General features: G+C 43.6%; 1 protein-coding gene across 11 annotated transcripts in view; it reads left to right on the forward strand.

The window, feature by feature from the left end:
• Positions 1–21,077, forward strand: part of SLC23A2 (solute carrier family 23 member 2) — an 85,603-nt gene that overhangs the window by 43,310 nt on the left and 21,216 nt on the right. For all 11 annotated transcript variants that reach the window (XM_083629437.1, XM_083629441.1, XM_083629446.1 and 8 more), the window contains 6 exons: positions 572–688; positions 3,300–3,457; positions 8,432–8,520; positions 13,927–13,997; positions 15,234–15,415; positions 20,177–20,297. In XM_083629437.1, coding sequence (XP_083485563.1) covers positions 572–688; positions 3,300–3,457; positions 8,432–8,520; positions 13,927–13,997; positions 15,234–15,415; positions 20,177–20,297 — 738 coding nt within the window. The remainder of the gene's footprint in view (positions 1–571; positions 689–3,299; positions 3,458–8,431; positions 8,521–13,926; positions 13,998–15,233; positions 15,416–20,176; positions 20,298–21,077) is intronic.

Genomic DNA, 21,077 nt, shown 5'->3' on the forward strand with positions numbered 1-21,077 from the left:
TTTATCCTGTTGTGTCTTGCCTAAATTCTAATGCAACCCCGATTTGAGTCTAACTCACTGAAAATTCAGCTATGTGTGCTGAAAGGAATACATCCATTGTAGTAAGTAGTATTTGTACCATGAATTGTGAAATCTTGGTCTCTTATGCAAGGTTTGCCATTATTACTATATTTATTCTTAAACGCCCCTTTCCTGATGATATGTGATTTGGTGTTCCTCATGCTCTATTTGTTTGTGTAATCCAATTGGCCATCATAATCTTTTTGGCATAATGTGCCACGGTTATATTACAAGAAGGGAATAATGCCCTGCTTGTAGGCAAAGGGAAGAGGTTGCTTATATGAAAGGGTGAGCGTGTGTGTGTACATATCTCTTGCATACTAAGTTCAACAGATTACTTGAAAGCTAAAAGATCTTGCTTTTTAAGTTTGTGTATTGACGCTGCTTTGAAACGGGGCACAGATCTTGTCAAATGTGCTCTCGTAACCATGTTGCATATTGAACCGGTGCATTCTTCTCTAATACCTAATTACTAATTATTTGTTTCCACTGCTTGATCTGTTTTTAACAGAGTTCACTGGCGGAGACACTAGATAGCAGCGGAAGCTTGGACGCCCAAAGAACAGACATGATATACACAATTGAAGATGTTCCTCCCTGGTACCTCTGCATATTCTTGGGATTACAGGTACATATTGTGAGAAAAATATGGTGCTCTCGTTATTCCTACTCAGCTGAAAAAAGCCTTAACTACTGCAGGCAAGCAACACAGGAATGAAAGATTTCAAGAACTGATGTTGGCTTACAGACAGTTTTCTCTTTGGTCCTAGTTCTCTGAATTTTAATTGCTGAAGCTGGGAAGGTGAGAAGCCAGCTCTTCTTTCACAGTACCTCAATGCAACAGTAGCATATTGGTACACTGGAGAGGGCAAAAGTATTTCTGGAGCCTCTGGAAATGTTTGTCCTACTGCTTATATAGTCAGTTCTTCACCTCAAAAGTCCACATTGATTTGCCCCATTGCTAGGTGCACTTGGTGCATTAATTTGGGAATTCTAAATACAACCCATAATCTTGTACTGCTGTTCTACCAACGGGTGATCCTGGGAATTTTGGTACTGTAGTCTGCACAGCCTTGTAGCCAAAATGAGGTATTTTAGAAGCAGAGGCGGCTCCACTAGGAGTCAAAATGAGGTGGCTACCTCAGGCAGCAGGTCTTAAGATGTATTTAAGAGCATTAAGTAGGAGAGATACAGACCTGACCAAAGAACAGAACAAGCCCTATTGAAACAAATGGAAGCTTTGGAAGGTCATAGTAATGCTTTTGCAAAGTTTCCATTCAAGTCATTGGGTCTTGTGCAACAGAACTTCCCATTGCTCCTGTAGCCTGGGAAAGAAGTGCCATTTCGTTTGTGTGCTGCAGGGACTATACTGTCATCGATCTGGTCCTGCTGAAGGGATCCCTGTGTGTGTAGTTCAAGAGAAAAGACCCAAGGATCCTTTGCTTGCAGTTCTGTTTCCGGTCCTATGAGGAAAGGTTGAAAGACCAGGGTAGGTGTAGTAGCCTGAAGAAGAAAAGATTAAGTTGTGGACATGACAGTATCTGAAGGACTGTCATGTAAGGTGGAACAGCTGTGTTACTTGTTGCTCCAGAGGGCAGGACTTCCAAGCAGATGCCGACTAAACCTTAGGAACTGTTTGGCAGTGATGCAGACTGCTTTGGCAGCTGGTGGACTCTCCTTCACTAGAGGCATTTAGGCAAAGTCTGGATGGCTGTCTGTCACTGACTTCTGAATTGTAGATCCTGTACTGATCAGTAGGATCACTAGGTCCTTTCAAACTGATAAGCCTGCTGGCCCACAAACTCAATTTCCCCCATGCCCAGGAGTTCTGCTCTTGGTATCAAGGCATTTCTAAAGAAAAGACGCTTTCCAGTTTGTTTTGTAAAAAAACAAACTGCTTTTGAGTTCTTCATTTTTGCAGTGAAGGGCCATGCCCTTTGAATATATAGGAACATTTGCCATTTATTATGTAGTAAGACTTTGGGAGTTTGTCTATTTATAACTTATACAGCACCGCTATCCTTAGAGGAAAGTTTCCCAGAATCTTGCAATCAGGCAGAAATGAAGGATGGAGATAACAATTCATTGATTATCTCCATTACAATCTTACATATCAATCTTCAAATTATGTTCCAGATCCTGCACTTGGCAGGGAACTGAACTGGATGACCTCCAAGATTCTGTCTGACCCATTCAATTGTATGCTTCTATATCCTTAATTTTTTTAAGAATGACTTCATACCCTCCAACATTACTCTGATGAATATAGGGACGTCCCATTCCATAATGATAATTTTACTATTTATACCCCAGACATCTTATTGGGTTACCCCAGCACTCTGGACAGCTTCCAACATGTACAAAAACATAATAAATCATTCAACATTTAAAGAACTTCCCTATACAGGATTGCCTTCAGACGGCTTGGGGGTTGGATAACTCCATGCCCTCCAACATTTCTTTAATGAAAATAGGGACATCCTAAGGAAAAGTGGGACATTCTGGGATCAAATCAGAAACCAGGATGGCACCTCTAAATCAGGGACATCCCTGGAAAACAGGGATACTTGGAGAGTCTGAGACTTCCATAGTCTCTGTGCAGTGGTTCTGCTCCAAGTCTTTATACAGAATCAGTCTCTTAGTCTTCATACACTGTCAGCAGCTCTCCAGGGTCTTGGACAGTTCCTGTCAATGCAGCTACCTGAGATCCTTCTGCTTGCAGAGCAGGCACTTTACAACTGAGCTATGGCTCCCTCCCCAGTGTTTACCATATCCACACTACAGAAAACAATACTTTTCAGTAAGGTTTCTTGGTAGTATAATGTATACCTGCTGATTTTATTTTACACTGGCATTTCCTAACCCTTGGCAGGAATCTATCCCAAGTGACGTTCTGCATCGAAACTTAATTCCTTAGGGAGTGGTGATGCTGTGCTCTCCAGATGGCTTTTAACAACCTATTGCATTGTCTGTGGTCTTCTCGCTTCTAGTTTGCTTTGTGCTACGATGCAGCACCACTTCTGCTTTGCTCTTGCCAGACGGCGTGTGTCTTCACAGTTGAGTCCTGCTTTTGGAAATTGCTTATCCATAAGCAGGTGTTAATTGATGGTTGTTTGGAAGCAATTTGGAAATATATTGCGCTTGAAAAATAATGCTCTTGAGCTAATGGTAATGGTATAAACAAACGGAAGGCAATCATATATCATGTTTGTAAATAAAATAACCCTCTGTATTTGCAGCATTACCTGACGTGTTTCAGTGGCACTATAGCAGTGCCCTTCTTGCTAGCAGATGCCATGTGTGTTGGATTTGACCAGTGGGCCACTAGCCAGCTGATTGGGACCATATTCTTCTGTGTTGGAATCACAACTTTGCTGCAAACAACATTTGGGTGCAGGTAAGTTAAGAGGATGATATTTGACTGCCTGTTAACTGTTTAGAGGTACACCTCTCCCTATCCCAAGCAACTAGTTCAACTTTGGCCAGTGATTCAAGAATTAAAGGTAACGGTACCCCTGACCGTTAGGTCCAGTCATGGACGACTCTGGGGTTGTGGCGCTCATCTCGCTTTATTGGCCGAGGGAGCCGGCGTACAGCTTCTGGGTCATGTGGCCAGCATGACTAAGCCGCTTCTGGCAAACCAGAGCAGCGCACGGAAATGCCGTTTACCTTCCCACCGGAGTGGTACCTATTTATCTACTTGGACTTTGACGTGCTTTTGAACTGCTAGGTGGGCAGGAGCAGGGACCGAGCAACGGGAGCTCACCCCGTCGCGGGGATTGGAACCGCCGACCTTCTGATTGGCAAGTCCTAGGCTTTGTGGTTTAACCCACAGCGCCACCCGCGTCCCTCGATTCAAGAATTAGTGCAGCTTAAATAAAAAAGTAGGTTAGAAATAAGTCGCCCGCCTGAGTATACATGTTAATTTATTAAAACAATAATTAGCTACTGAAACATTTTTTTAAAAAGCATGACTGATATTTCAAATATCTGAATCATGTGAACCTGCCTTATGCCAAGTGAGATGGTTGGTCCACTGGTTTTCTCTGAAAAAAACTCCTTCAGAAGCCCTTCCCATCCTTCCGGTCATTTCCCGAGAGATGCTACTAACGATAGAGCATGGCGCCTTCTGCTTGCAAACATGCGCTTTGCCTCTGAACCAGGGCAAAGGGCCCTCATCCAGCTGCGCGCATTTGTGGCACATTAGCTATCCAAAATAGGGACCAAAAGCAACAGCAACTGACCTCTTCTCAGGCTAAAATTCACTTCTCTGCCTTGCTAACTGGGGGTGATTCCAGCTCACTGTAAGCATTGAGGGGATAAACTAGTTGATACAAGTATGGTTGTGGACAGCATGCACTGTTTTGTGGGTAGTTTTGCTCTCTGTGCCTTTCCAAAAATATATATTTAACTCCCACACCCCTCAAAAATATCCCTTGTGGTAGCAGGGAATTCTTCTCCAGTACTTCTTTCTATATATTTATCCTAAATGTAACAAAAAATTAAAATAATATTAACAATTCAATGTATTAGGCTCTTGTTATCTCCTTCCATGGCACCTGTTCTTCCAAGTAATATCAAGTCTTGGAGTCTTTCCCTCAAAAACAAGGTATTTGGCATAATTTACATATGAAATAGAATATTGGGTGGTAAGATAGCAGCAGCTCAGAAGGAGAGTTCAGTTAAGCCTGTTTAAATAAATGAAGATGATTGAAGAGAATCTTCCCAAAGAAAAACCTCAAGCCCTGGGCAATACAATTTCAAGTTTCTTGAATTAAAGTAGATATGATCTACCGTATTTTTCGCTCTATAGGACGCACCAGATGATAGGACGCACCTAGTTTTTTTGGGGGGGGGCAAGAAAAAAAAAATCTGAATCCCAGAAGCCAGAACAGCAAGAGGGATCTGGCTTCTGGGAAAGCCTCTTGCTGTTCTGGCTTCTGGGCTAGCCGCTGGGATAGCTGTTCTAGCTTTGCGCAAAGCCTCCGCAGGGCACGGGGAGCCTTCATCCCCGTGCCCTGCGGAGGCTTCGTGGGGCTATCCAAAAGCCAGAATAGCTAGAGGGCGCACTGCGCAGCGCTCCCTCTAGCTATTCTAGCTTCTAGTTTCGGGGTTAGCGGCGCAAAGCCTCTGCAGGGCATGGGGAGCCTTCATCCCCGTGCCCTGCGGAGGCTTCTGGGACAGCCCGCGAAGCCTCCGGAGGGCAGCGGGATGAAGGCACCCTGCTGCCCTGCAGAGGCTTTGCGCCGCTAACCCCGAAACTAGAATAGCGAGACGGAGCGCTGCGCAGCGCTCCCTCTCCCTGTTCTGGCTTCTGGGACAGCCTGTGAAGCCTCCGCAGGACAGTGGGGTGCCTTCATCCTGCCCTGCGGAGGCTTTGCGCAGCCATCCCCAAACTAGAGGTCCCGCTGCGCTCCAAAGGCTTCAGGCGGCTATCCCTGAATCAACGTGTAGCCTCCGGAGTGTGGAGGGAGCGCTCCCTCTGCGCTTTGGAGCCTTCACGTTGCTATCGCTGAAGCCAAGGAGCCTGCATTCGCTCCATAGGACGCACAAATATTTCCCCTTAATTTTTGGAGGGGGAAAAGTGCGTCCTATAGAGCGAAAAATACGGTAGTTTCATGTCAAGTGATCCACAGAAAGATATCAACTGTACCAATCTAAGGGACATTTTTTGTCCTTTGTCCTTTGTTTTTTCCTGACTTGCTCAGAATGTTCCTGCTGTTTCTTCCAAGACATGATGCTATAGTTCCCAGAAAGGAAATCTTGCTCCTCTCTGTGAACTGCCCTGCCCTGCTCTGTAATTCTTACAAACCTTAAAAGCAGTTCTTCCCTGAGCAGAGGAAGCCCAAAGGCTACAGCAACCATATATAAAAATCTTCCTTAAAATAAGCACTAGAAGACAGAGCTCTCACTTCTGGTTTTCTCCCTGCAAAAACCAGTGTTAAGCATGGTCAGTACTGGCACACTGCATTGTGATGAAAGCAGACTGGGGAAGTGAGATGGAGGGAGTGTAAGAATCTACACCACGCAGCTGGTTTCCTAAGCGTGAACAGGAAATTTGAGAATGGTACTTCTGTACCAGACTTCAGTCCTTTAATCTTCCCCTTTCTCTTTAAGTCAAACTTTTCTGTATTTTGCAAGCTCAAATTCCACTGGTACAAAAATACTTTTATGGTTTCTGGCTATTACTTCTGATTTTAAGAATCCAAGTTATTTATACCAGCATAGGTTCATCTAAAATACTGTTAAACATCTTCATTATTGCTCTTGCAACCTGGATGAACTCTTAAATGTGCATTAGTAGAACATAAGTGAATAGATACAAGATTGTTTGTACGCTCCAGCCTTTAAAATAGTCTGTCACAGTATCTCCAGATTTTCTCTTAAACCTTTTGGATTCTCTGTGTACCTCATTTTTAGAATGCTTTACGCTTGTTAATTAACAAAATGTATATACTGTTTGATTGTAACAAAACCTGTAACAAAGTAGCACTAATTCCTTCCACCCCACCCCGGTTATACCTGAAAGTATTTGCTGCATGCTAGCTGACAGGCTTTTGACAAAGGGGTTATTGTGACTGAACCGCTTGAGAAGCAAGAAATGCACTTGTTAAGTCTGATATGTCTCACATGTCCTAAATAAATTTGCTCGGAATAAGAAGTCACAGATTCTGTAAGATGCTAAAAAGATCAGTCCTTAATCACTATAAAAAGTGAACTCATGGCTTAAATGCAATTTGATTTAGGTATTGTAAAGACATGGACTGATTCTTATTTTTACCCCACAGAGAAGAAAGAAACCCTTTCTGGAACTAAATTCTAAACACTCAGTGATCTAACTTTTGAAGAATGTATTTAATTGCCTACACTTAATTAGAGGGCTTTTGAAAGGGTAATGTGTACGTGAGTTAGAAGAGCAACAACTTTACCAGGGGCAGAGCACAAGAGCCAACAAAATCCCCGTGATATTGAGTCATTCGCCCAGCGTACCTCTCTTCTATTGCAAAGAATAGTGTTCAGTTTTTGCTCCTGTTATAAATCAGGCGAATATTCCTTTGTGTTTCTTCCAGCATTGGCCTTACTTGATTGATATGGATAATTGTGTGGGTTGCTCTTAAAAAGCAAATGCCACGGCTTATTGCCTGTGCAAATTTGAGTTGTTTATGTACACTTTATAAATAATTATATTCTGCCAAAATATCTTGTATAATACAGATATTACACTTCACAAAGTTTAATATGTTGTCACAGCACCTCTCTGTGGTCACAAATACATTGGGTTTGTATCAACAGTGTCACTCAGATGATGGTAAGGCTTCTATCAGCAGAACGGGATGGGAATCTTTTGGCTAGTCCTCTTCCCCCCTTGTAGCTCCCCCCCAAAAAAACCCCACCAATCTGCTCTAGAATCAGGGGTTCCATGCCAACTTGAATAAAATATTGTGGGGGCCCAGATAAGGTAAGGCCCCCCTCACATAATTGATCACATAACGCAGTGTACACACAGCATTTGAATGGGAATGCCCATCAACTTTGTGGGAGCCGAAGCCCCTATGGCCCCTAGGAGTTGGCTCCTAGGTCTAGAACCTATTTCTTCCTAGGGCATGGGGAAGAGATTTCTAACCTGCCTCACACTGTAAGGACTTGGGTGGGTAGAGACATTAAAAATGAATAGAATCATAGAGTTGGAAGGGATACTGAGGATCATTTAGCCCAACCCCCTGCAATGCAGGAATATGCAGCTGTCCCTTACGGGGATCGAACAGGCAACCTTCATGTGATCAGCACCACACTGAGCAATTTTGGAACAATTACTGAGACTGCCTTTTATCTGGATCCTTAGCACGGAGGAAGGAGCTCATGTAAAGGAGCCCTGCTGGACCATCTGGTGCAGTTTCCTCTGACCTCTGAACTATGCACAGCCTGAGCATTTAGGACTTTGAATTCTACTGCATAATCAATACATGACTACAGTATGGGGAAATTATTTATTAAACTGTCCATGCCACTTTCTAGAAAAAAACTCCCAGGAGTGGATTGTATTAAAAAATATTATTTACCTGTCTCTTTCATGAGAGAGCTCACTCTAATATTGCCATTTTGCTAATTGGGTAATATAACAGTGGCTGTGGCTTGTCAGAAGCCCCCCAAATAGTCCACAGATAAGCTGGGATGTGGACTCCTTCCTCACCCTCATTTATCTTATTGGTATTTAAGTCAAGATTTTGTGTAATCTCGTCAAATGCATACTAACACATCCAAGAAGGACTTCTTCTGATCCTTCTTTTCCTTAGAAAAAAATCTGCATGGAAGTTATGACACTGCACAAAACGTTTGAGGTATCTCCTTTTTCTCTTTTTCTTTCTTTCAGGTTACCTTTGTTCCAAGCCAGCGCTTTTGCATTCTTGGCTCCTGCCAGAGCTATTCTCTCTTTGGACAAATGGAGATGCAACAACACAGGTAAGCAAAAGCAATTTCCATCTTAATCTTTCAGGTAGTTCAGAGCGGGAGATGAAATAGAGGAAAGTTGTCTCAATGCAGATTTAATCTAGGAGATCACATTGTCTAAAGAGTAGAAACCATATTGAATTTTGAAAATACCCAGACAAATGCAGCAAATTCCATAGCCTCTCCCCAGGGATTTGCACGCCAAACTGGGCTTCACATAAGCTTTCCAGGTTACTCTAGCATGCCAGTTTGGGCTTGACTCTAGCAGGTGAGTGAGAAGAGGTCGGTTTCAAGCTGGTTACTTACTATGTGAAGACTGTCTAACATGTTTTAGCCAAAGCTTTTGGTAAGTTGTTGTTGTTATATATTTATTTATACATTCCCCTCCCTTCTGGCTGGGTTTCCCCAGCCACTCAAGAGAGGTACCAGAATTTGTCTCACACTAGTACATATCACCTTGCCAACAAAGGCCCGTATAGTCAAAGCTATGGTTTTCCCAGTAGTCACGTATGGAAGTGAAAGCTGGACCATAAAGAAGGCTGATCACCAAAGAATGGATGCTTTTGAATTATGGTGCTGGAGGAGACTCTTGAGAGTCCCATGGACTGCAAGAAGATCAAACCTATTCATTCTGAAGGAAATCAGCCCTGAGTGCTCACTGGAAGGACAGATCCTGAAGCTGAGGCTCTACTACTTTGGCCACCTCATGAGAAGAGAAGACTCCCTGGAAAAGACCCTGATGTTGGGAAAGATGGAGGGCACAAGGAGAAGGGGACGACAGAGGACGAGATGGTGGGACAGTGTTCTCGAAGCTATGAACATGGAGTTTGACCAAACTGTGGGAGGCAGTGGAAGACAGGAGTGCCTGGCGTGCTCTGGTCCATGGGGTCACGAAGAGTTGGAAACGACTAAACAACAACAACAACAACAACAACTACACTCATTAAACAAGTTTAAAAAAAAGTGTGGGCTGCTAGTAGTGATGGCTGTATGGATCCTGCATCTTTAGGGACTTCAGTGTCTAGATGCAATAGTGGGAGAGGAATGTTGCCTTCATCTCTGCATATGGGCTTCTTTTACCAGTTGCTGGAAACCACCAGAGGGGAGATTGCTCTTGTGCTTGAATCCTCTTGTGCCCAAATCTAGCTTGCTGGTTTCCCATGGGCGTCTGGTTGGCCACTGTAAGAACAGGATGCTGGACTAGATGGGGTATTGGCTTGATTCACCAGGCTCTTCTTATGTTACTAATGTTGAATTCAATTGGCTACTATGGGAATTGGCATGGAATGATCCAGCAGGGCTCCTCTTATGAACATGCAACTCCCTCCCCATTTGCATGGGGGAGTTCTGCCCCCACCCTGATCCCTTTCTGGTGCCGAAAATGGCACACATGTGCATGGTCCTATGCATACCAAATGCACACAATTGTGGAATTGCCTGTATTCTTTTGTATACTTAAGTATAATGGTGTATGTATGACCTGTTTCACACAGCTGCCTAAATCTCCTCCTGTGGGTCTTCCCAAGCAATCTGAAAATATGTTGACGTATCTGTCTCTGCTCTTCTCTCTTCATGTGTCCTGAACCCCTGGCCACCAGTCCCGCTGGTGTATACAGTCCCAAGGGCAAATGTTAGTAGTCCCAACAGGTCAGGAAACACTGTCCATGTTCAATACTGAAAGCCAAGTCCATAGTCCAACAGTCAGGCCAGTCGGCCTCTGCAGCCGATCCAAGGGGTTCAGTCCTGTGAAGCTCTTAGGACAACCAAGCTGTGGTCATTCAACATGAGAAGTTGACCAGACACAGCACCTCAGCTCTGCTTCTCTTTTATCCCTTGAATCTTGATCGCAGCATCTGGGCTTGATAAGGCAGGTGACCCCCACCTGTCCTGAGCCTAATCCACTGACACACCTCCTCCTAGGTCAGCTAGTGAGCTGGGCTGGGGAGTCTAGCCTGCCTCAGCCTCCTAGAGACCCATGTACCTACAGGACCGCCTCTCCTGGTATGCCCCGTGGAGGACCTTAAGGTCCACAAATGACAACATTTTGGAGTTCCCAAGTTGCAAGGTGGGTAGATTGGTCTCAACTAGGGCCAGGGCCTTTTCATTACTGGCCCCAACTTAGTGGAATGCTTTGTCACAAGAAACTAGGGCCCTGCAGGATTTGACATCTTTCTGCAGGGTCTGCAAGACAGAGCTGTTCTGCCTGGCCTTTGGTTTGGACTCAGCCTGACCCTTATGTTTCCCTTCCCTTACAGTTTTGATCTATGGGCTACTTTTAAAATGAGGCTGCATTTTAAATTGCATTTTAAATTGGTTCTCTCCCCCCCCCCCCAATTATGTTTTTACTGTAATTTTACTGGTGTTAGCTGCCCTGAGCCCAGCTCTGGCCGGGGAGGGCGGGGTATAAATAATAATAATTATTATTACTAGAGCATCTACGCCTCAGAGTCTGACATGTTCATGGAGACCGGGGGGGGCGGGGGCTCTGGCTGTGGTGATGGGTCATGCTCCTCTGATTCCTGTGCACTGACCCTCATCCCCTCACCATCCTCCCCCCCCCCCCGGTGTGTGTTTGTGAAAAGAAGCTAGCCTTAAAAAGTACAGTTTGAACTTGGCTTTTTCTACTAACTATAGTTGAGCATAACTGCAGTTTGTCCTGGTCTGGATGTCACAAACAAGCTGTGGTTTGTCTAAAAAAGAGTAGTAGAACCCAGACTCCACATGGCCATGCCAGAGGAGGAGGAGGAGGTAGTAGTGTGTGAACCAAGTGTTTCAGTTTGTCCTTCTAATGCTAAACCATTGTTTTTGGTTCCATGGTTATGGTGAACCATTGTTTATTCACAGCAAACACTAAAGAATGAACATGATTTCTACTCTGAAACCCCATTTTTTATTATTCCTGCCTTGCTTATACAACATATTTATAGCATTATTTGGAGCCACAGTGTCTTGACTACATTGGCACATCTAAGGAAACTAGAACATGATATATTTTTGTGATGGTGGTGGTGGTGTGTGTGTGTGTGTGTGTGTGTGTGTGTGTGTGTGTGTGTGTGTTCATGCTCCTACGTATATTCTTTCTGACAGGTCTTAACAGGGCAAACAAGTATAAAATAGCACTAAGTACTTTTGGAATTAATTGGCGTGTTTACATGACTAGAGGCCAGGGCCAGATCTGTTACTTAAGACTACAGTGCAGCCAACGCTAATATTGCACTTGATGAGAAACAACTGTCCTATGAAGAAAGAGAGTAGCAACAGTGTCCACATTCTTAGCTGATTGCTTGCCTTTTCTGAAGGGGCTGCAGGTTCTTTTCCTGAGCATTTGAAAGCAGAAACCATTTTTGGGGATGGTTAGAGAGACCCTACAAGTCCCAAACTGGAAACTGGTCCAGTGATTACATAGGTTTTTGTTTCTCCTTGCTGAATGTGGCACGGCCCAGCAAGGAAGCAGAATAGGAAAGCACTCTGCTACAGATTTACCAAGCCCAGATGACTCAGGGCAACTTTGCTTTGAAGCACCTTTGGGAATCAAAATATATGCTGGCTTCCCAGGACAGCCTAAACAGATATCTAAGAAGATTATGTGGAATCTTTTTTGAGATGGTGGCCTATCATTAGTTCCAAAGCTTGCAAAGAGTTCTTACCTCATCCTCCAAACAACAAGTATTCATGAAAAGCGATTATTGTTCCCATGTTGCAGTGAGCAATTAAGGCTGAGAGGTCTAAGGTCAGCTCTATAAGTCCATGGCTGAACTGAGATTTGAACTCACTCCACTTGACATTGCAGGAAGTAGTTTTGCAGTATGGTAGGAGGTCCTGTGACATGCGGAGGAGCCAAAGGGAGGGGCATTGTTACCACCAGTAGTTAAAAATCTAAAAAATACAGTGTGTAATACATACATTCACCAAGATTCAGGGTCCTTATTCTACAAGAGTGATTTTTGTGTTGAGTAAATGTAGTGGAACAAGAAGCACACTTTCAACTGTATCTGCAGCTGCAAGAGAGGTTGGCATATTCCCGAAGTTTGATAATTCACAAATATTCAATATGAATATGATATTTTGGGCTGGGGGATGTTGCCTCTGTTTCCCTGATTGACTCGCCTTGGCTGGCTACTGATCTGCAGCTTCATGCACAGTCAGGAGACACATGTCCATATGCTGCTCAGCTGAAGTCCTAGTTCCTTCGTAGTCCTGCAAATCCTCTTTTCCAAATGGATGGCAATAAAAAGGCAAACACTTCCAAATTCTAAAATAATAATCTCAAAACAAGTGTACAAAATAATATGCTTTCAATTTTGTTTGTACAATAATTGTGCTGCTTTGGTTTTCTGGTTACAGAATCTGTTTTTGTGTAGAAGCTCAGGCCCCGCTGGGCATCAGTGACACTGAGCATATATTCTTGTGTCCTAATTGCAGGATTTTAGGTCAAATAGCCTGACTGCAGCTCTAATAGATCAGGATGGCTACATTCTACATGCCTCAGGGAAGAGCTACTGTATGGAAATTAGGAATCATAAATATAGAACATTTTGTTTATGAAAAGAATCTTTGTTCTTTCTTCCTTGACCACTTCTAACCTTCATGAGGCGTCAGACAGGAGCTGCTATTGCGGTCTAGCCATCCCAATTAACAGGCGACAGATCTGGAGAAATAATATGCAAAAGTCACTTTATCTGCACTCTGAATCACCCCTCTGCAGCTCTTAAGTGGACCTTTGCCTCCTTTTGTGCCAACTCTGGTTACTTGTCCATTCCTAGTTTCAACAGTCTTGAAACTGGCATTAGAGATTAGCCCTTGAGGAATGAATTCATCTAGAACACAGCCTAAATACAGAATGGATGATTTACAAATTATGTGAGGAAACAAATAAACAACGATGGGGTGGTGTTTAAAAAGCAAAATATATAAAATGATGTCCATAAGAAGTGCTGGGGGGTGGGGCAGATTGGTGGTGGTAGATCCTGTTCATTCACTAGAATGGCCAAACAGTTGGGTTAAAGCCGTAGAAGGAAATAGGAGGTTCAGCACTGTACTAACCTCAGGAGCAACTCATATGAGTGTTGCCTGTGCCAGCCTTTCTAGCCATGGCCAGTCAGATGCCAACTGATCACTGACAAGCAGATTCTGGAAGTGATGACTGTGCCTTGGTCTTACTACCCAGCATCTGGTATTCGGGGGTATCATGGTTCAGTATCAACAGAGCAAGTTGCTAAAGTTCTGCGGTTGTCTTTCTTGGAGATTTTCATAGAAAGGTTGGACAGGTTGGAGATGCCTGAAGCAGACTACCCTCTTTGTGTTGTAATTCTGGACTTGGGCACCTTCTTGTTTCATACAGAATTTAATGCTGGGGTGCATGGAATCGTTGTGCTTTATTTTGCCATAATGCGAAATATTTCTTTTTGCCTTCCTAAGCTGTAATGATTACCAATGGAACAACAGAACTGCTGCACACGGAACATATCTGGTACCCTAGGATACGAGAGGTAACTTGCACCATGTAATCAGTGCCATGTCCTCACTTCAGTAGGTTCTTTTCATCCAGATGCCCTGCTGCCTTGAACTGTTAAAATTGTTACCCTTTTTCATTCTTCTCTTTGCATGTAACTTTTTCCGCACATTCGTTACATGCAGGTTTTAATCTTTTCTGTATGTTAATTGTGCCTGCGAAATCCCCTCACCCTCCCCAAAACAACTTGAGGTGCACTATGGTCTTGATGGAGACATGCTCCCACGTCAGGGGAGTTTGGCATTCTGCATCTTGTGATATGCTCAGCTGACCAGTGATAGCCAAAATAACCAATTAGCTTCTAACAAATTATTGGATTGTCTCTGCTCTGCAATGAGGATAATCCGCGTTTATTGTATTTCTGTTTTGGAAAGCCAGGTACAATTGTAAGGAGTGCCCAGTTTCCCCAAAGCCATGTGTAGATTTGCTATTCGGTTTCTCCTCCTCCTCAAATGATCATTCGTTAGATGCAAATATCCATAAGAATCCAGGAGAGTTGTCTCACTCCAGGGGGAAAAAATAGAATAGACTCCAGTTCACACGTGTGTCATGGAACTTTTCTCCCATCCCATTGCTTTGGGCTGCCAGTTATTCCTCAATTTAAAAACATCCCCTCTCTCTTCCCCATCTTCAAACCGTAGTTCCATCCTGCCAAGAGGCCTGCAGCCAAGGGGGGGCTGGCAGTCTCCTGAGACCACAGCGCTGCTCTATGCCAGCCTCTAAAGAGCACGTGTGACCAAATGCATCATACACTCTGCCCCTAGGAGCTAAGAGCATCACCTCCGTGGCGCCACCAGCCCTTGCCGGTTCGATCTGAGAGCTTTAAAGGTTAGCTTGGAACCCAGGTCTTCCTGTATGACAGTGTGATGTGCTATGGACACAACGGCCAGGCTGGTCTAATGACCCCCGTTGTGCATTGAAAGCAAGCAGTGTGCTTAAGCGGTAAGAGGAAGTGGATGAAGTTGGGAGCTTTGCTATTGAACCGACTTCTGTTGGTACCACAGAACATACCTCTGACCTTCAGATATTCTTTAGCCCAGAAAACGTCTGCTTAAGCACCTAGCTGAATAACACATGCCATTGCCCAGTTCTGCCTTGTCACTGAATTATTTGACTTGCAGTTCATCCACCCATTGAAAAAAAAACAAAAAACCCTCAGAAGCATAGAATTTCTTTAAAAATCTAAATTACTATTATTTTTCTCTGTGTTCAGATCCAAGGCGCTATTATTATGTCATCTTTGATAGAAGTGGTGATTGGGTTCCTGGGCCTGCCAGGAGCGCTCCTGAGATACATTGGACCTCTGACGATTACACCAACTGTGGCTCTCATCGGGCTCTCTGGCTTCCAGGCTGCTGGAGAAAGAGCAGGCAAACACTGGGGCATAGCCATGCTGTGAGTATCCTTTGTCCCTCAACAGTTGATGAAGTGCAGTCAGTCAGTATAAAACAGCCAATGTCTGTCACTATTGATCATTGCCTCTCCTAGGGGGTACTAAAGGCCATTATCTTAAAATGAAGATGAATCTATGAAATGAGAATCCTTCTAAGTAATAACAACAACAACAACAACAACAACAACAACAACAACAACAACAACAACAACAACAACTTTTATTTATATCCCGCCCTCCCCAGCCGAAGCCGGGCTCAGGGCGGCTAACAACAATAAAACAGTACAACACAACACAACACTCTAAAATCATTCATTATAAAATTGATTCAAATCAAGCCACTGGCAACCATTGGGCCAGAGCTCCGCGAAGATTGCCGAGGGAGGGAGTCAGGCTGTGCCCTGGCCAAAGGCCTGGTGGAACAGCTCTGTCTTGCAGGTCCTGCGGAAAGATGTCATATTCTAAAGATGTTATATTCTAAAGTATTTCTTAAGCAATGGTGTGCTGGCTTTCCAGATGCCTAAAACAGCTAACAATGTAGTAGTGTCAGACTGGGAACTGGGAGACCAGGGTTTGAATCCCCACTCAGCCATGAAGCTTGGCCAGGGTGGGCACAACTACCAAGAAGGCCCTCTGCCTCATTTTCTGTAACATCACTTCTCGCAATGAGGTAACTGCCAGAAGGCCCTCGGAGCTGGATCTCAGTGAATGATGGGGGTGGAGACACTCCTTCAGGTATACAGGGCCAAAGCCTTTTAGGGGTTTAAAGATCAGCACCAACACTTTGAATTGTGCTCAGAAACCTACTGGGGTCCAATTTAGATCCTTTAAGACCGGATTTACATTGGATCCCAGTACATTTCCAATTCAGCAGCATCCCACTACTATTACAGAAAAAATGATTATGGGGCCTGGTGTTAACACTTTGCTCACAGAACTGTGGCATATTCATATGTTCAGAAGCAGAACGTCATTCTTAAGTCCTCATGCAATCTTCATGCATATTCTACTCCTCCTGTAAGTTCTAGGTTCAGTGGCCATGTCTAAAATGCTACCAATAAATTCCAAGAAATCAATGTGACTATTAGGAAAACTGTCTTCATTCCAAGTTGATCACTCAAATATTACCAGAATTGTTGATAATGTTTTTGTGTATGTGTGTTATCACATACAGTTATCACAAGGCAGTCTCTAGGCAACTTACAATCAAGTTTAAAAACATACAAAACTGTTGGAATTCCAAATTGGCCATCAAATTGGGACATCAATCACCAGGGACTGCAGGGAAGATTATCAGCAACCCAAAGCAGCCCTACCTTTAGAGCCTTGGCTCAAGGACCAGGTTCAAGTTAAATGGATTATTGACTCTTGGGGCACAGACTGACCTCTTAAATCAACGTTGTTATAGGAAGCAAGGCAGCCCTGAATTCACCCTGTCTCTGCAGTCTGACTCTGACCCACTTAATAGCAGGTGTGGATTGGAATGATGCATGAGGGGGTGCAGCCTGGTTGCTCTGGCAACAGGGATCCCAGCCCCCCCCCCAGCGTGAGGACAGTATGAGGGTATTGTTTGCCATAATCATCAGTGGCAAAACGGACCTGCAGTTTCAGTACATTTAGTTACATGATTCTGATGGCTAGGTAAAGGTAAAGGTACCCTTGACTGTTAGGTCCAGTTGCAGATGACTTTGGGGTTGCAACGCTCATCTCACTTTACTGGCCGAGGGAGCCAGCATTTGTCTGCAGACAGCTTCCAGGTCATGTGGCCAGTATGACTAAGCTGCTTCTGGCGAACCAGAGCAGCGCACGGAAACGCCGTTTACCTTCCCGCCGGAGCGGTGCCTATTTATCTACTTTAACTTTGATGTGCTTTCGAACTGCTAGGTGGGCAGGAGCAGGGACCGAGCAACGGGAGCTCACCCCATCATGGGGATTCGAACCACCGACCTTCTGATCGGCAAGCCCTGGGCTCTGTGGTTTAGACCACAGCACCACCCGCGTCCTTGGCTAGGACCGCGTAATAAAGAAGTCATTTCAAGTTGTGTGGGTTTTTCAATTCACAGAATCAGCAGCAGATTGAGGGAATAGTTAGTTGTGAACAGGTGTAAAAAAGTGTATGAAAGAGTAGAAGCTGGTCTTAGGATTTTGGTGAACCCTCTTCACACAAGCGCACCCCCAAAAAAACAACAACACCCCAGCAACTTTGTATAAATAATTTGACAGCGCTAGATCAAATGCTGTTCCATAAAGAAGTCATATTTTAAAACTACCATTAAGGCTTTCACGTTTTAAAAAAAACAGCACAAGAAGGCTTTCTTTTTTTTACTCATTCATGCTTAGCAGAAGGTCATGGTATCAAATGATGCCACTGCAGAGTTCAGATCTTTGTGCCTGAAGGAGAAGAACAAAGGTCTTTGTCTGTTTCCTTTTGAGGTAAAGGTGATTTCGGCCTCACTCTTTTATATACTGGGATGTAACCTGCCCTCCTAGAATTTCAGGAAAGTTTGTTCAGGAATTTGTAGCTGTGTTCTCAGTGGATTAGCATTTCTCGAAGCTGCGTTTGGCACTTAACATAAAGACAGCCTTCTTCCGGCATAGGAAGTCTGAACATGTATAATGGCACACACATTTTGTTGATAGGGGCATTCTGAGGATTTGGTTATGTAATTGGGAAGCCTGCTTATTTCAGAGGCTAACAATTTAGACCTTAAGTTTGCTTACTTTGGCCATTGTTTCACATCCTGTGGCAGCCAAGTGAGGAAGCATGGCCCCTGAGCAGTACATTTATTTAATTGATTTATTGAGCCTTTCTTGAGCTCAAGGCAGCTTACAGGCAGTGTTAATGCAGCTTAAAACACATTATAGAAACAAACACAGAAGATGAGATATCAGTCTAGCCCCCCCCCCCATTAAGCAATATGTAAATACCTAATAGAAAAATAAGGGGAAATTCCAGGTCCCCACACAGTGAAGATCTTGACCCTGAGCTTAAAAAGAGAACCTGGCTGCCTAACCTTAAAAGTAAAAAAAAAAAATCATCTCCCAACTACCCTACTGACACTTTGCAGACCTGTAATGTTGAGGAGACTGAAGATTAGATTTCTTTCTTAGCACTGGGCAAGGTTGTTGTTGTTGTTGTTGTTGTTGGTTTTGGTTTTGCTTCACTTCCTAAAATGTGGATTTCGGCAAGACTTCAAAACATGCTAAAGCCTAAGCCGGCCTCCCACTGTAGTAAGTCTGCTTCTCTCCCAGACAAAACTTCATCTGTTCTAGGGGAGTTTTGCAGGCGGAAAGGCAAATTCACTGTGGAATTTCAGTTCTTAAAGCTTGTGAGCGGAACAAATTAAATTAAGCTTATGCTTATAAAGTTCATTAAAAAAGAAAGAAAGAAATGGCAACATTAAGTAACTTTTTCATTTTAAAAGGCTAATATCTTACTTTCTCTGACTAAAAATAAAAACTTTTGCCATGATACAGTTATATTTCTGCAGTAGTTACTGTACTTTAAATGTGCAGTTTTACTGTAGTTTTAAATACACAAAAATAAAACTGAGAGGTGATATGATAGTCATCTTCAAAAATCTAAAGTGGTATCCCAAGGAAGGTGGACCAAGTTAGTTTTCTCCTGCTCCAGAGACTAGGACCCAAGCCAATGGATTCAAGTGGCAAGGAAGGAGATTCTGACTAAGCACGAGGAAGGAATTTATGACAGTATGAGCTGTCTGACAGTGGAACAGACTCTCTCAGAAGGTGGTGGACTCCCTGGAGGATTTTAAGCAATGGTTGGGTAGCCACTTGTCATGGATTCTTTAGTTCTCTACGTGGGGCTGCCCTTGAGACTGACCCAGAAACTCCAGCAGGTGCAGAATGCAGCGGCGAGACTCCTTACGGGGTCCTTGCCGCGGGATCACATTCACCCAGTGCTATACCAGCTGCACTGGCTCCCAGTGGAGTACAGGGTCAGGTTTAAGGTGCTGATTTTAACCTTTAAAGCCCTACACGTCCTAGGACCCTCCTACCTACGGGACTGCCTCTTCTGGTATGCCCCACAGAGGACCTTACGGTCTTCAAACAAAAACATCTTGGAGATCCCGGACCACAGGGAAATTAGACTGGTCTTGACTAGAGCCAGGGCCTTTTCGGCCGTGACCCTAGCCTCCTTGAACGCTTCCCACAAGAGACCAGGGCCCTGCGGGATTTGACCTCTTTCCGCAGGGCCTGCAAGACGGAGCTGTTCCGCCAGGCCTTTGGGCAGGATGCAGTTTGACTTACTTTCCTTTGTATAAAACAAGCCCAGAGGAGGCCCCCAACCCGCTCACAGGTCCTTGTATGATCAGTGGAAACAGTTGGCCCTGGCAATTATTAACCACTCTCAGTTCCACCCTGATAATTGCCACCTGCCCGGATTTTAACTTGCTTAAATTAATTTTAAGATGTATTTTAATTTATTGATGTCTGTTTTTATGCTTATTGTGTTGTTTTTATGATGTTAGCCGCTCTGAGCCTGGTCTCGGCTGGGGAGGGCGGGAAACAAATTATTATTATTATTATTATTATTATTATTATTATTATTATTATTATTATTATTTGCAATTCCTTCATTGAAGGGGGTTGGACTAGATGATCCTTTCATCCCTTCCATCTCTGTTACTGTAAGCACAGCAGTAACTGCTAGAAACTGCAGTTGCTTCTATTGGCTAACTATTACCTCAGTGAAGAGTTAATTGATTCATTAACTTTTCTCCTTCCTCTCCCTTCTCTAGGACTATTTTCCTGGTGCTATTGTTTTCTCAGTATGCCCGAAATGTCAAGTTCCCATTACCCATCTATAAATCAAAAAAAGGATGGACTGCATACCGGTTACAGCTTTTTAAGATGTTTCCTGTAAGTTCTCTCTTCAGCTTTCACTGTGTTTTATTGTTCTGTCTACTGGTGTTTATTTTAGTGTAATTCTATTTATTTTACAAAATTTGTATACTCCTTAACTGCATAAAATCTCCAAGCAGTTTACAAAGAATATAAAGTTTGCATTTCAAATGTGAATAAAAGTCAACGGTAAAATCTAGTTTTTAAAAAGCAAAAAGAAGAAAACCAACAGATAAAAATATTCATTGTAAACTAAATTTACAGTTTAAAGTACACACCAACTTTATATGTCTTAGTAGACTTAGTAGACTTGCATAAACAGGCCAGGAATAAAAAGGAAGTTCCAGAGTGTAGGAACTGTGACACCAAAAGATGAGAACATTATGTGGCACTTATAAAAGTGGCTGAGTGGGTACATATGTGATCCTTCAAGTAAACTGGTCCCAATATGATAATGGCTTTATATTCCAATAGTAACATCTTGAACTTGGGCTAGTAACCAATTGGCAGCCAGTGTAGAACTCTGAGCACGGGTGTTAGATGCTGACAGAATCCCACTCCTGTAAGCGTTAAATGCCGCAGCGTGGTTGCTAACTGCAGTTTCTGGACCAAGCTCAGGAATAACCCCATATAGAGCGCATTGCAGCAATCCAACCTTCAGTGTCACCAACGTCGCAGCTGTTGTGATTCAGCTAACCAGGTCCAGGGATTGCTGCAGCTTCTCATACGAGTTGGAGCTAGTAAAAGGGACTTCAAGCAACTGATGTTACCTCTGCTTCCAGCGACAAAGCTGGATCC

The sequence above is a fragment of the Podarcis filfolensis genome (assembly GCF_964270895.1).
Source record: "Podarcis filfolensis genome assembly, chromosome: 8".
Taxonomy (NCBI): Eukaryota; Metazoa; Chordata; class Lepidosauria; order Squamata; family Lacertidae; genus Podarcis; species Podarcis filfolensis.